Here is an 11,961-nt window from a genome sequence, read left to right on the forward strand (position 1 = left end):
AATTAATGAACTGCCAAGCCATTTGGTAGTTAAATTAACAAGTACAGCATATTTTATTTACTTAAATTTTTACGTAAACACCTAAATACAGGAACATGTACGGGATGCACGTGCCACAACAAACATGGCGGCGCTCAGGCCAGGTAATGTCTTGTTTCATTTTCGCGTTCTACGCAGTTCATTTGTTTCTTCCGTTCGTTTGAGCCTTGTTCGTTATACGATATCAAACGTTATGTTCTCTAAAAGCCGTGACAGACTTTCTTATTGCTAGTACTCGCGTATCGATGGCATTCTTAGAGTTATATCAAACGGTACGCGTGGAAGTTCCACGCTGACGCGAAACCAGCTGTTTCTAGAGGTGTCGTACTTCACATCGGACAACTCTAAGCAGCAACGCGCCCGAAGATGTTATTAAGCTTTAAAGTTTTTGCAACGCCTCGTCGCAGCACTAACATTCGTTTTCTGGACACTAATTAGGGAATGATGACAAGGCGTGGAACGATCCTCCAGTGTTCGCCTACACTGACGTCCAAGGCACGCCCGCCGCAGCGGCGCCCAAGAGGAACTTTTTGAACAAGAGGGTACCCTTTCCCCAGGATGGTATAAAGCCTCAGAATGCACCGTCTGCGACTGGCACAGCGCCGCCTCCTTCAGGTCTGTTCCGAAGGGGCTTGCTTACCGTCCTGACATGAAACTGCTATCCATTCATTCAACACTGCGCGAGAATAAGGGCAAGTGAGAATAAAGCCAAGACATAATCCTTTGTGCTCGTCTTGCTAGTCATTCGCAGAAGCTGTCCCTGCAACAGTTTCTGACCATTTGCACTTACATTAACTAAGCTCATTCATCAAACAATAAAGGGCCTGTTAAATAAATCGGTCAAAGGCGCGTTTTAACAACTGTAATAAATAGCAAGACCTCCCTCCTTCAACGAAAGTACTGCAAATCCCACGCACGTCATTTGGTTTCAATCGCTTCCGAGGTGATCGAGCTGCCTATTTGCTAGTACCTCCAGTAATTACCGTGTTCTGGAGCTGGCTCAGTTCTTCCAGTGGTGATAATAATAAGTTCAGCAATCATCCCATGGCACTAATATTACGGACTTGAACAGCAGTGTGGGCGAGCTAGCCTTGCACTTTTATAGTCCGTACCGATTCTCCTGTTACGTGACATGAATGGTTACTTACCTTAGAGGGCAAGCAAAATAATACTGTCCTTGATTCCTCTTGGTTTTTCCAAGCATATTTACTTGCGCTAATTATGAGATCGTAATCCTTGGAGCAGAGCCCTGTATCTGTCCTTGGATGAAGAAAGGACTGCTAAAATTAATTAAAGATAAAGACTTTTTGCATACCAAAGTCACATAGGGGTAACAAATACTATGAACAAAAATTTCATATGGCTCGAATATAGTAACTAGCGCTATGCATATTCGTAAAAAAGAGTATTACACAAATTTAATAGTCCGTAATTCCGGTAATTCAAAGGCTACGTGGCACATTATCAACTCTGTATATAAACCATCGGTTATAGAATATACAATGCCAGACTTGAAAATCTTCGGAATATCTATGGAATGCTGTCCAGCAGGCCCGCGAGGCAGTGGCGAGGCAACACCTCGACGTCCCCATGTGGAAGACCTAAGACCCCGTTGGCGAAAGCTCTGCAGGACTACAAATAAAGTTGTTACCAACCAAAATCTATGGAACCCTTAGTATCGTCATTTAACTCTTACTTCTGTACGATTGGTCAAGCAATATCTAATACTGTACCTCTTGTTTCATCTATTACTTACCTGGAAAGGACAACAAACTCGTTTTGTTTTGTGGACATTACAGCGGAGGAGATAGTGTCCGTAGTTAACACCATGCCATTCAGACATTCTACTGGTCATGATGGAATATCCACAGTGGCCTTAAAGCATTGCATTGATATACTGTGCAAGCCATTAGAAAAAATATTCAATATCTCTTTCTATACTGCAACCTATCCAGACTTATTAAATATCGGTAAGGTTATTCCAGTTTATGAAAATGGCGACCATAATTTGTTATAGAACTACCGTCCAATATTTCTTAAGTTGCTTAAACACCATCTTTGGAAAACTTATCACCCCACAGATCACTTCATTTCTTGAACGTGACTCCATTTTGTCTTATTGCCAGCATGGTTTTAGAGCTAATAGATCCACAAACACAGCAGTATTAGCTTTGTCTGATTACATAAATTCTCATTTGAACAACAACAAAAGTGTCCTAGGCATATTCGTAGATGTGCGAAAAGCCTTTGACACTGTAGATCATGACATACTGCTAAATAAGTTAGAATGCTATGGTTTTCGAGGTCTAACTTTTCAATTTTTCCCTAGCTATCTCAATAATTAATTAATTTAATTATGGGGTTTTACGTGCCAAAACCACTTTCTGATTATGAGGCACGCCGTAGTGGAGGACTCCGGAAATTTTGACTACCTGGGGTTCTTTAACGTGCACCTAAATCTAAGTACACGGGTGTTTTCGCATTTCGCCCCCATCGAAATGCGGCCGCCGTGGCCGGGATTCGATCCCGCGACCTTGTGCTCAGCAGCCCAACACCATAGCCACTGAGCAACCACGGCGGGTTATCTCAATAACAGCAAACAACTAGTTGCCATTGCAGATACTAGATCTGAAGTTTCTGACATTGTTACAGAGGTCCCACAAGGCTCGGTACTGGGGCCACTATATTTTTCTTTATTTGTAAACAATCTTCCTGATGCCTTAGAAAACTTCTCTGCTGTGATGTATGCAGACGACACTGTTTTACTTTGTGCGCTAGACTCCTCGGACAAAACATTTCAAGTGGCTAATAATGAACTTGGAAGTGTTAACCAGTGGTTTGTGTCAAATAAACTAACTCTGAATACCAAGAAAAACTAAATATATTCTCTTTACTTATTCATGGAAAGCTCCTCTAAGGGAATGTTATTCACTTTCTCTAAACCATAATATACTTGAGCAGATGAGTTCAATACTTGGGTGTCACACTAGATGAGCATCTTCATTGGAAGCCTCACATTGCATTGCTGTGTAAAGAGTTGAGCAAGGCTTGTTTTCTGCTGTACAAATGCTGTTATAACTTCGACACTACCACTCTGAGAGCAATCTACTTTAGGATATTCCATAGCCATTTATCCTACTGTATTGCATCTTAGGGTAACACGTTCGTTTCGCATGTAGAACCTATTGTTCTTCTTCAGAAAAGGGCCTTGCGATTTATGACTTTTTCGGATTACAATGCTAAATCAATGCTGCTATTTCAAAGTTTAAACATACTGCCTTTCAATGTATTACCGAATTTTAAAACTACACTGCTTACTCATAATAACATAACCACTAACTGCCCTTTGAGTATATCTAATTTTTTACATTCCAGAAGCAATACATGCAGCGCACTTAAGGGAAATTTTCTCTTGCCAAAAATGCATAATGTATATGGAAGGAGAAGGTTAAACAACACTGGAGCACTCCTGTGGAACAGCTTGCCATTGGAAGTAAAACAAGCAAAATGTTTTTCAATATCAGTGAAATCCCATTATTATTCACTACTATTATCTGCATGGGCTTTTAATCTCGCTGGTGTACACATCTATTTTTCTTTTTCACTTGCAGTGTATAGTTACTACATACAAATTCCTTGTTGTAGCTATTACACATACCCTGCCGTGTGTTTAAAAATGAATATTTATGTATATATGATTTATTTAAACTTTGTCCTATTGCCGTTATGATTATAAACAATAATTAGCATGGATCCCAACTAACCTTGAGCTAGGGATTCAGATGTCCTGTACATTATTTCCTGTGTACTTTTCCTATTTTGAATGAACTTCAAACGACAACGATACAACATGAGCATTGTATTATCCTGATTTTGTTTGCTTTTTTTTCTTCAGGACAAGCAACATCATCTGGGCCTTTCAAAGCAGCCCGTTCAGGTGACCTCACAGAAGCTAGTGATAAGGCTGACCGAAAGGAGGCAGAAGAGGTAAATGATAGTCCCAAGGCAACCCCGGCCTGTTCCCCAGAAAACATCAAAGAGGAGACTCTAAGCAACCTCAACAAAGCTGCCACACAGTATGCACAGAACATGGAGGTTAGTGTGAATCAGCTTTTCTGCCTCGCAGCTTGTGCACTGCTAAAAACAAAAGAAAACAGAGTGCAGTGCTTAAAAGAAAAAAAGAAAAATAATAAATACAAAATTATTTCACTTATGTTAACTGTACTCTTGCTCTAAAGGTGAAGATAAAAGTAGCCCGTCGTTGTTGTTGTTTTTTCCCTCTGCTGTGTGTTTACTATTTTGAATGGTGCATTCATTGTAAGCAGACTATAATTTTACTTCATGTACACTCGGGCTCCTCCACAACAAAGTAACGTTTATTACAAAGGATTCGATATTTACTGGCTGAATCACTACCTTTTATATGTGTTGTGAATGCCCCTGAAGTGAACACAAATACCACGAATTTGACTACATCAAAGAAACTTGGGCATCCTCGACAGCTGATTTGCTGCTTTAGAATGAGCACATACAGCACTAGTCATGAACACCACAACAAAGACCACACAAGAGGTTCTGCACTCCACAGCAGATACAGTACCTGCAAACCCTACCCCCTTGCTTTTGTTCTCCACCTAAAGCTGATTATATTGGAGCTGATAACGGACAACATCGTTGAAGCCACCAAGAGTGGGAAAGAGGCGAAAGCCAACAAGGGAGGGCTTAGCGGCATTCGGTGTTCTGAAGCTCTACTTAGCGTCACTCTCGAATTTCATCATCAAGCTTGCTGGGAACCTTGGTGCTGTAAGGTCGACTGCAGTCGCACATTTCGTCAGTTGAAGATTGTAGAAGAAAATCGGCGACTTATTTCACTAAGTGTATCTTGAATTCACAATAATTGGAGGTTTTTGTTTGTTGAACATGCTTAGCTGTCTCTGTTCCAAGAAAGAACAGCGCTTCAAGGCGGGACACAAAGGAGGAACCACAGCGGCTTGAAGTGCTGTTCTTTCTGTGGTAATGAACCAACTAGCCCATCAGTCAATCTGTTCCAAGCAGTATGGTATGCAATCTTTAGATTGAAGTAACCTGAATAACGAAGGATTTTGGAGGTCCTAAGCATTTCAATGTAGAGGTGTTTGACTGTCGTTAATGCCAAACGAAGTCTTATAGTAAGGCGTGATAAATGTTTTGCCAAATCTGACATGACATTGTGAGCACAGCAAAACATTTTGTTCGGTACGTCAGGCCGTTTCTCACATGCACTTAGCGATGTGTGCTAGAGAGACAAAACATAGTAATGCAGTATATGTACTTATAATAAGCATGAGGCAATGCACTTTTCACTCTAGGAGATCACTCGGTCTAGACTGTTAATGCTGGCTTTTTAATTTCAGAAGAGAAAGCAAGATGATGTAAAAAAGCGATTAGATTTATTCAAAAGTGTTTGGGAGGAGGGAAAGCTCAGTCTACCAGTACAACAACGAATGCACGAGTTAGCACTGGGTGAGTCTGCAGCTCTACACTCATTTGTCCATTCTATTTCATCACAGAGTATCCACACTTCATAACTGTAATTTACTGGAAGCTTGTTTGATATCTGGAGTGGAATGTTGAAGTGTTTTACTGAGAAACATGTACACAGGTCACAGGTGCTGCCTTAGCTGTAACATTGCTGCTCTGTCTATGGTTCCCTTCCTTGCCATGTAACAAATGAAGCAGGCATGTTGTTGCCAACATTTTATTGCTCATGCGGCATCAGCTGATTACTCATGATTAAAAGAATCAATCCTAATTAGAGTGTTTAATGATTAATGCAAGGTTAATCAGTAAATCACACAGCTTTACCAACGTTATATTATCTGCAGTCGTTTCGATTTGTAAGTTTTAGAACACACATAATCAGGCACACACGTTATTTGCAACACCCCCTTGTAGGTAAAGACAAGCATTTGCTTCCACCTGTGCTTTGCATTATGGTCGAAAAAAATAGTAATACACAAACATGTGATAATACACCCACAAGTAAGAGCAAAAAAGAAAAACCCAAGTACACCATCAATTGCAGTCAAGACACTTGGCACAGTAACACATGCGCGGAAGCTGTGTCCCTGTAGCTTTGCCTTTATTGCCACAAAAAGCTGTCTGCAAGTATATAACAGATCTTATTTTGTATTTTTGCTCTTTCCCTTAGAGCTTCTGAATGGAAATCACGAGAAGGCAAATGCACTTCATGTTTCCCTAATGGTGGACTACGTAAGTGAGGTGAGCTTGCTAGTGTCGCTGGTCGCATACCGCCTGCTGACCCCCCCCCCCACGTTTCTTTACAGGTCAGTCAGTGGATGCTTGGCATCAAGCACCTTATCTTAGCAGCCCAGGCAGCACAAGAAAAGCCTGCTAATGAAGCACAGGAGTCCACTTGACCTCTGCTGAAACAGTGTTAGACGTGTGGAAAAGCCTGCTGAAACAGGCCACTCCTTTTGTTTTAAAAGGAGGCCATTTAATGCTCATTAAAAAAAAAGGAAGTGGGTAACTTTCTTCTGTGAAGGCAATATTTGGGTAAATTTTCTGGCCTTCTCTTCAAATGCGAGTGGAATTTCAGACATATACTTATGCCTAATGGCATTTGTTGTGGTTGTAGGGTGCTGCAAAATTTAGGAATTGAAAAGCATTTGTGATATGCTTTCTTGATAAAAGCTTTTGTGAGCTCACTTTGGTGTTGTTTTACTTGGCTGATTTTTTTAACTGTTGCTGCAAACAATGTGTTGTGTGTTGCTACACCTTTTATCTCGCAATTTACGTCCAGTCATGGCATTAATTGTGAATGGCACTTTACCTGCAAGTGGTGATCTCTGCAAAGCACACTACTACAGACAAAAGGGCAGCTTGTATTGTGGAGAAGCTAACTTGCAATATTTTGCGACAGGGACTGTTATGTACAGAGCACTAATTGTTATTAGTATACACAGAAATCATCATAGCAAGAAAGAGCTAGCTGGCAACAGTCACCAGGACCACAGCACCTGCCTGCCCTGGAAGGAAAAAGGCACATAGAAGGAGGACAGTAAATAAAGAATAGAAAAGAGAGGAAGGGGGAGGGGCATAATGGGTAAAAAGGAGTAGATAATTAAAGCAAGGGATGGGTATAAACAAAAAAAAATGAAAGTATATACTGGGAAACAACACAAGAATGAGACATGCATGTGTGTAACACACAACAATGTTGCGTACAACTGGCAGATGGTCCACAGATTAGCATAAAATTATACCACATCAGTGACCATTGGGAATCTTAATTTGCAAACTCTAAAGAGACACTGAAGGAAAATAAGTCAAGTTAGATTTAAAGATTAGGCTTCTGTAATAACGTATTCGTCATTTGCAATGAGAACAGAGCTTTTGCAAGTGAAAGAAATGACGAAAATGGAAAATTGGAATGGCATCACCGATTTATGGATAGTATGGCACCTCCTATTTGACATCGGAACTGGTTCATTCAAAGAGAACAGTAGAGGGGTGAGGCCACATGAGGTATATGCATCAACTCGTCCATTTTGGCACATATGATCCAAATTGAGCAGCATGCAGTGAAGCCTTCCGGTGCAGTCTTCTATGCAACAGTCATAAGTTAAACCTCACTATAATGAAGCCTGTAAAATTTGGCACTTTGCATCCTTATATTGAAATGTGATTTGTTATGCAAATGAGTACAGTCGCAGATGGGTACTTCCTTTTTTATGTGGAAGGAGCCATAAAATGTTCTAATTTTTGGGGCAATTAAAAAAACATTTTAATAAGAAAAAGATTCATTTCGTTGAATTTGAGAGTAGGCGACCTTAGTACAGTTTCATGCTGTGTCGACAATATCTTCACATGGGTGGTACGAAGCGAAGCATGGGAAACTTTCGCATCTACTTCGCCGCAGCTGATTGTGTTTCTGACATTGGAATGATGCTAACTTGAATACAAGCGCAGGCACAGGGGAGCCAATGCTTCGTATGCGTTTCGCTTCAACCCATCTCCGAAGCACGACATTACGCAACCTTCAGCACTCATTGTGTGGGAGACAGTGCACATGAAGCCATGGATATCTCGCTTCACCGCAAACCTTGGCACCCACTACAGATTGCCTCTAAACCAGTGCGCGCAGGCCGCGTATGCGTTCAGCCGCGCTGACAGCTGTGCACAGCCATGCCTGAGTTAGAGGTGAAGATGCGCACTCGGCTCACTGATCTATGTTTAGTACATATCAGTGGCTCACTCAGCCTGCACTCCCCTCTTTGTGCGCACTTGATCACACTACCGTGCGCTCCCTTCCCCTGTTGCTAACGCGGAAATACAGCGCGCATAAGTTCCACCATGTTTTACAACTCGCCTTCACACGCTTTTCCATGCACCCACAGTATGGTCCCAAGAATAGACCCACAACATACAGTGCACGGGCTGTGATAGGATCTTATCGTCGCACTTGGAACATTATAAGGAACATGATGGGCGAGAGATTCACTGCTGCACTTCGGCAGCTGCTCTGTCAGGCGGTGCGCGATTTGAGAGGTGCATTTGCAAGTAGCCACATGTAATTAAACCATTTGACCAACTGCATCCGTGGCAGCTTCCACTTATTTCATCGGCATTCGTGCGTGGTTGCAGTGAAATTTCGTTATATTTAAACACACTTTGTTCTATTGAGGTTCACAATGCATGATGTTCTATAGACTAAAAAGAATAAAAAGAAAAAAATCCGCTTGCATTCCATCCTGTGAAATTGGATGTACAGCGAAGCTTCTGTGGACGTTAGACATTACACAAGCACCACCACCATATGCAACATACATCATGCATGCACGCACGTCTGCGGATGCGAAGCATACGCCCTCATTCTTCTAGGCCGTCCGCCGAGTGCAACTGCCTTATTGAACTAAATTAATATTTAAAGGGTATTTGCATCAGAAAATGCATGAAGTACGACGTGCACACAAGCTGTAGACATGATAGTTCAGATTGTTATTCGAATATATGAGAAAACATAAATCTGTTACCTAGAAACTGAAAGACAAAGCCCTTTTTCAGCTGCTGTTTGAGGTCTGTCCGAGTGGCCGCAGTGGTGGTACCATTACCACAGCATACATGCTCATTCTTGTAGGCCCTCCGCCTAGTGCAAGTCTGTTATTGAGCCTGTTGAATTTCCCATAGTAAAATGTGTCAGAAAATTCATAATGTACGACTTACACACAATGTCCAGACATCATAGTATCCAATCGTAATTCAAATTTACGGGAAAAGAATTCTGTTATGCAGAAACACAAACTCCTTTTCTAGCTGCCCTTTTTTGGGTGAGCACGCCACAAAATATCCCGACCAACTAGAAGCTAACAGTTACGCTGTAATTCATTTCATTTATTTTTTCACCTTAAAGGCCCGAAGGCATTAAATATATAAATGTTTTGTTGTCATGAGAATTTCCTTATATTGAAGTTCGTTGCATCAAGGTTTGACTGTATTGGCGTACTGAGAATTATCAACTCCTAGATGAACAATCTATGAATCTAACTCAGGTTAATGTTTTTCTTTAGTGTCCCTTCAACTCTTTCGTTACTGTGCCTACAGAATTTGATCAATTTGATTGAAAGTTTTTCTACACATTATTAAATATTACTGTTGGAATTCTACTAGCAAAATAGTGTACTGTCTAAAATGATGACTAAACTTGAACTATTTGTCAGATTTGACTATTTTTGTCAGATTGAGGAATCTGAGATAACAAAACTTCGACCAGAGATATTACCAAAGCTAGCCTACAGTGCTCCTAGCACTTCCTCAATAAAACGATGCAGCATTTGCACTTTCGTTGACTCTGCAACAATCATTTTCAAATGACAGCAGCAGTGAAAACACAATCTTCCCTCACGTTGTCTTTTCCCATTGGCTATTTAAACAATGTCTATTTAGGCTATTTAAACAATGTTTCAAATAACTCTAGGTGCTCTTGAGTGCGTGTCATTTTGATAATACAGTAAAAGCTCGTTAATTCGAACCGCAAGGGGAAGCCGCTTCAGTTCGAATTAACGAAAGTTCGAACTAACGAAAGTGAAGGAGAGCAACAGTACACTGCGATTTGGAAGCAGTAGGGCATGTCAGAAATTTGGCGTGTCAGAAAATGATGGCGTGTGCCTGCGGCACACGCCATCTTCAAGTCGAAGCTCTGGGTCCGACTGTGCCACACCACCGATGTCCACCGAAACGAACGTTAGCCGAGGCTTAACACCATCACAATGAATCGTGACGGCCGATATCTCCTAAGCTGAAAACAGAGGTGCACAACCGATGAAGACTGCCGAGATAAAGACGCTGAACATGTGAAGGTGGCGAAGGCCCTGATTCGTTGGTTCTTGATTGCAAGCGCAACTGCGACGTACTTGATTCGCTGTGTTTTGACGCTTGCCGTGCCATCTCCGCACAACATTAGCAGCTGTACAAGATTTGCAAAGCCTCCGAGATTTGCAACGGGCAAGAAGTCTCGGAGGTTACGTAGAACAGAGAGGCGGCAGCCGCCGCTGCCTTCTGGCTGACCCTGCGTCGGTTAGATTTTATTCCGATTTTGCCTTCTCTCGCCGTTCTCTCCGTTTCGGAGGCAATACAGCCTTGCATGTAAGCAGTAGGCGCGTTTCTCTGGCTGTGTGCCAGGCGAGCGTAGTTCGAATTATCCGTGAGGGAACCTTCTCGCGTTCGAATTAACGGACTTTTTTATACATAGACTTCTGTGGAGCTTGGCCGGACCAAACCGTACAGTTCGAATTATCCATAAATTCGAATTATTGAAGTTCGAATTAACGAGCTTTCACTGTAGTGTTTCACAAATGTCAAGTGCAACTTTATTTTAGCCATCGTAGGCTGCTTTTACCCATCAGCATTTCGACAGCATATGTACAAATTATTACCAACGGTCCTTCCCGTTGTGTGGAGTTTTCACTCATACAAGAGCACAGTCAATTTCAGACCAACCTTCAACTAAAGCTTGACTAGCAGTCTAATCTCTTACTTTATTTTAACCTTGACTGTGCAACTGTACTTATTCATTACTGTAAAATATTGTGCAACACTCCAAATTACTGTACAGCACTGTACAGGAAATTAACAATGGACATGTAGGCTCCAGCACTGGTTCAACACACATAGACCACGTTGTTTGCACAGAACAACTGATAAAACGCAATAATCAATTCTAGACTTCTGCATGCTGCCTGACCCGACAACCATTGCTTCGTGAGCCTAAAGAATATAGGGGTGTGCAAATAGCGATTTTTGAAAGCAAATCGAATGTCGGATACTTTTTAAATAGTTTTCAAATAATGAACAGCCGTTATTACAAATAATGTAAAATGATGTTCACATCCCAGTATTCTTAAAGTTAGCAAATTTCGGTCATTACATAGTACGTTAGAAAGCGTTGCTTATTAAAAGCACAAACGGAGCATTAGAAGCAAACAAATAGTTAGTTTGCTTGCACAGGGCCCTTCAGAGTGTGCGAATGATCAATGTACAGCCCATGAAGTATGGCTACCTAAGTGACATAGCCTGTTCCACTACACAAATTCTCATATTTTATGTCTATACTATGCCTACAGGAGCAAAAATTTACCATACTTTTGCTCCAGTTTTATGTTTATTTAGGTGCAGTTGACATTTTGAAATATTCTAAAACCATTCGATAAATACTCGCATTTATAAATAGTGACTATTCTGTTTGAAGACTGAATAGAATGGAACATCGTCCGATTTGTTTGAGAAAGTTTTGAATATTCGCACACCCCTAAAGGACTAAAAGAATGCAGTAAAAAGCAAACGAGGTACCTGCTGCAATGTGTAAAAGCAAATGCTTCCTGTACAATAGGAACTTACACGTTTTCACATTAGCAAAGCTACTGC

At 41.2% G+C, this 11,961-nt stretch overlaps 1 protein-coding gene across 1 annotated transcript; it reads left to right on the plus strand.

Moving 5' to 3' along the window:
- The first annotated feature begins 91 nt into the window (after nucleotides 1-91).
- On the plus strand, nucleotides 92-6,746 carry LOC135914313 (steroid receptor RNA activator 1-like). Its single transcript, XM_065447103.2, has 6 exons — nucleotides 92-143; nucleotides 478-654; nucleotides 3,935-4,134; nucleotides 5,433-5,541; nucleotides 6,230-6,300; nucleotides 6,366-6,746. Exons 1-6 carry the CDS (start codon nucleotides 125-127, stop codon nucleotides 6,456-6,458), a joined length of 669 nt encoding a protein of 222 aa, XP_065303175.2. The 5' UTR covers nucleotides 92-124; the 3' UTR covers nucleotides 6,459-6,746.
- Nucleotides 6,747-11,961: the final 5,215 nt, after the last annotated feature.

Source organism: Dermacentor albipictus, chromosome 3 (assembly GCF_038994185.2).
Source record: "Dermacentor albipictus isolate Rhodes 1998 colony chromosome 3, USDA_Dalb.pri_finalv2, whole genome shotgun sequence".
Lineage (NCBI taxonomy): Eukaryota > Metazoa > Arthropoda > Arachnida > Ixodida > Ixodidae > Dermacentor > Dermacentor albipictus.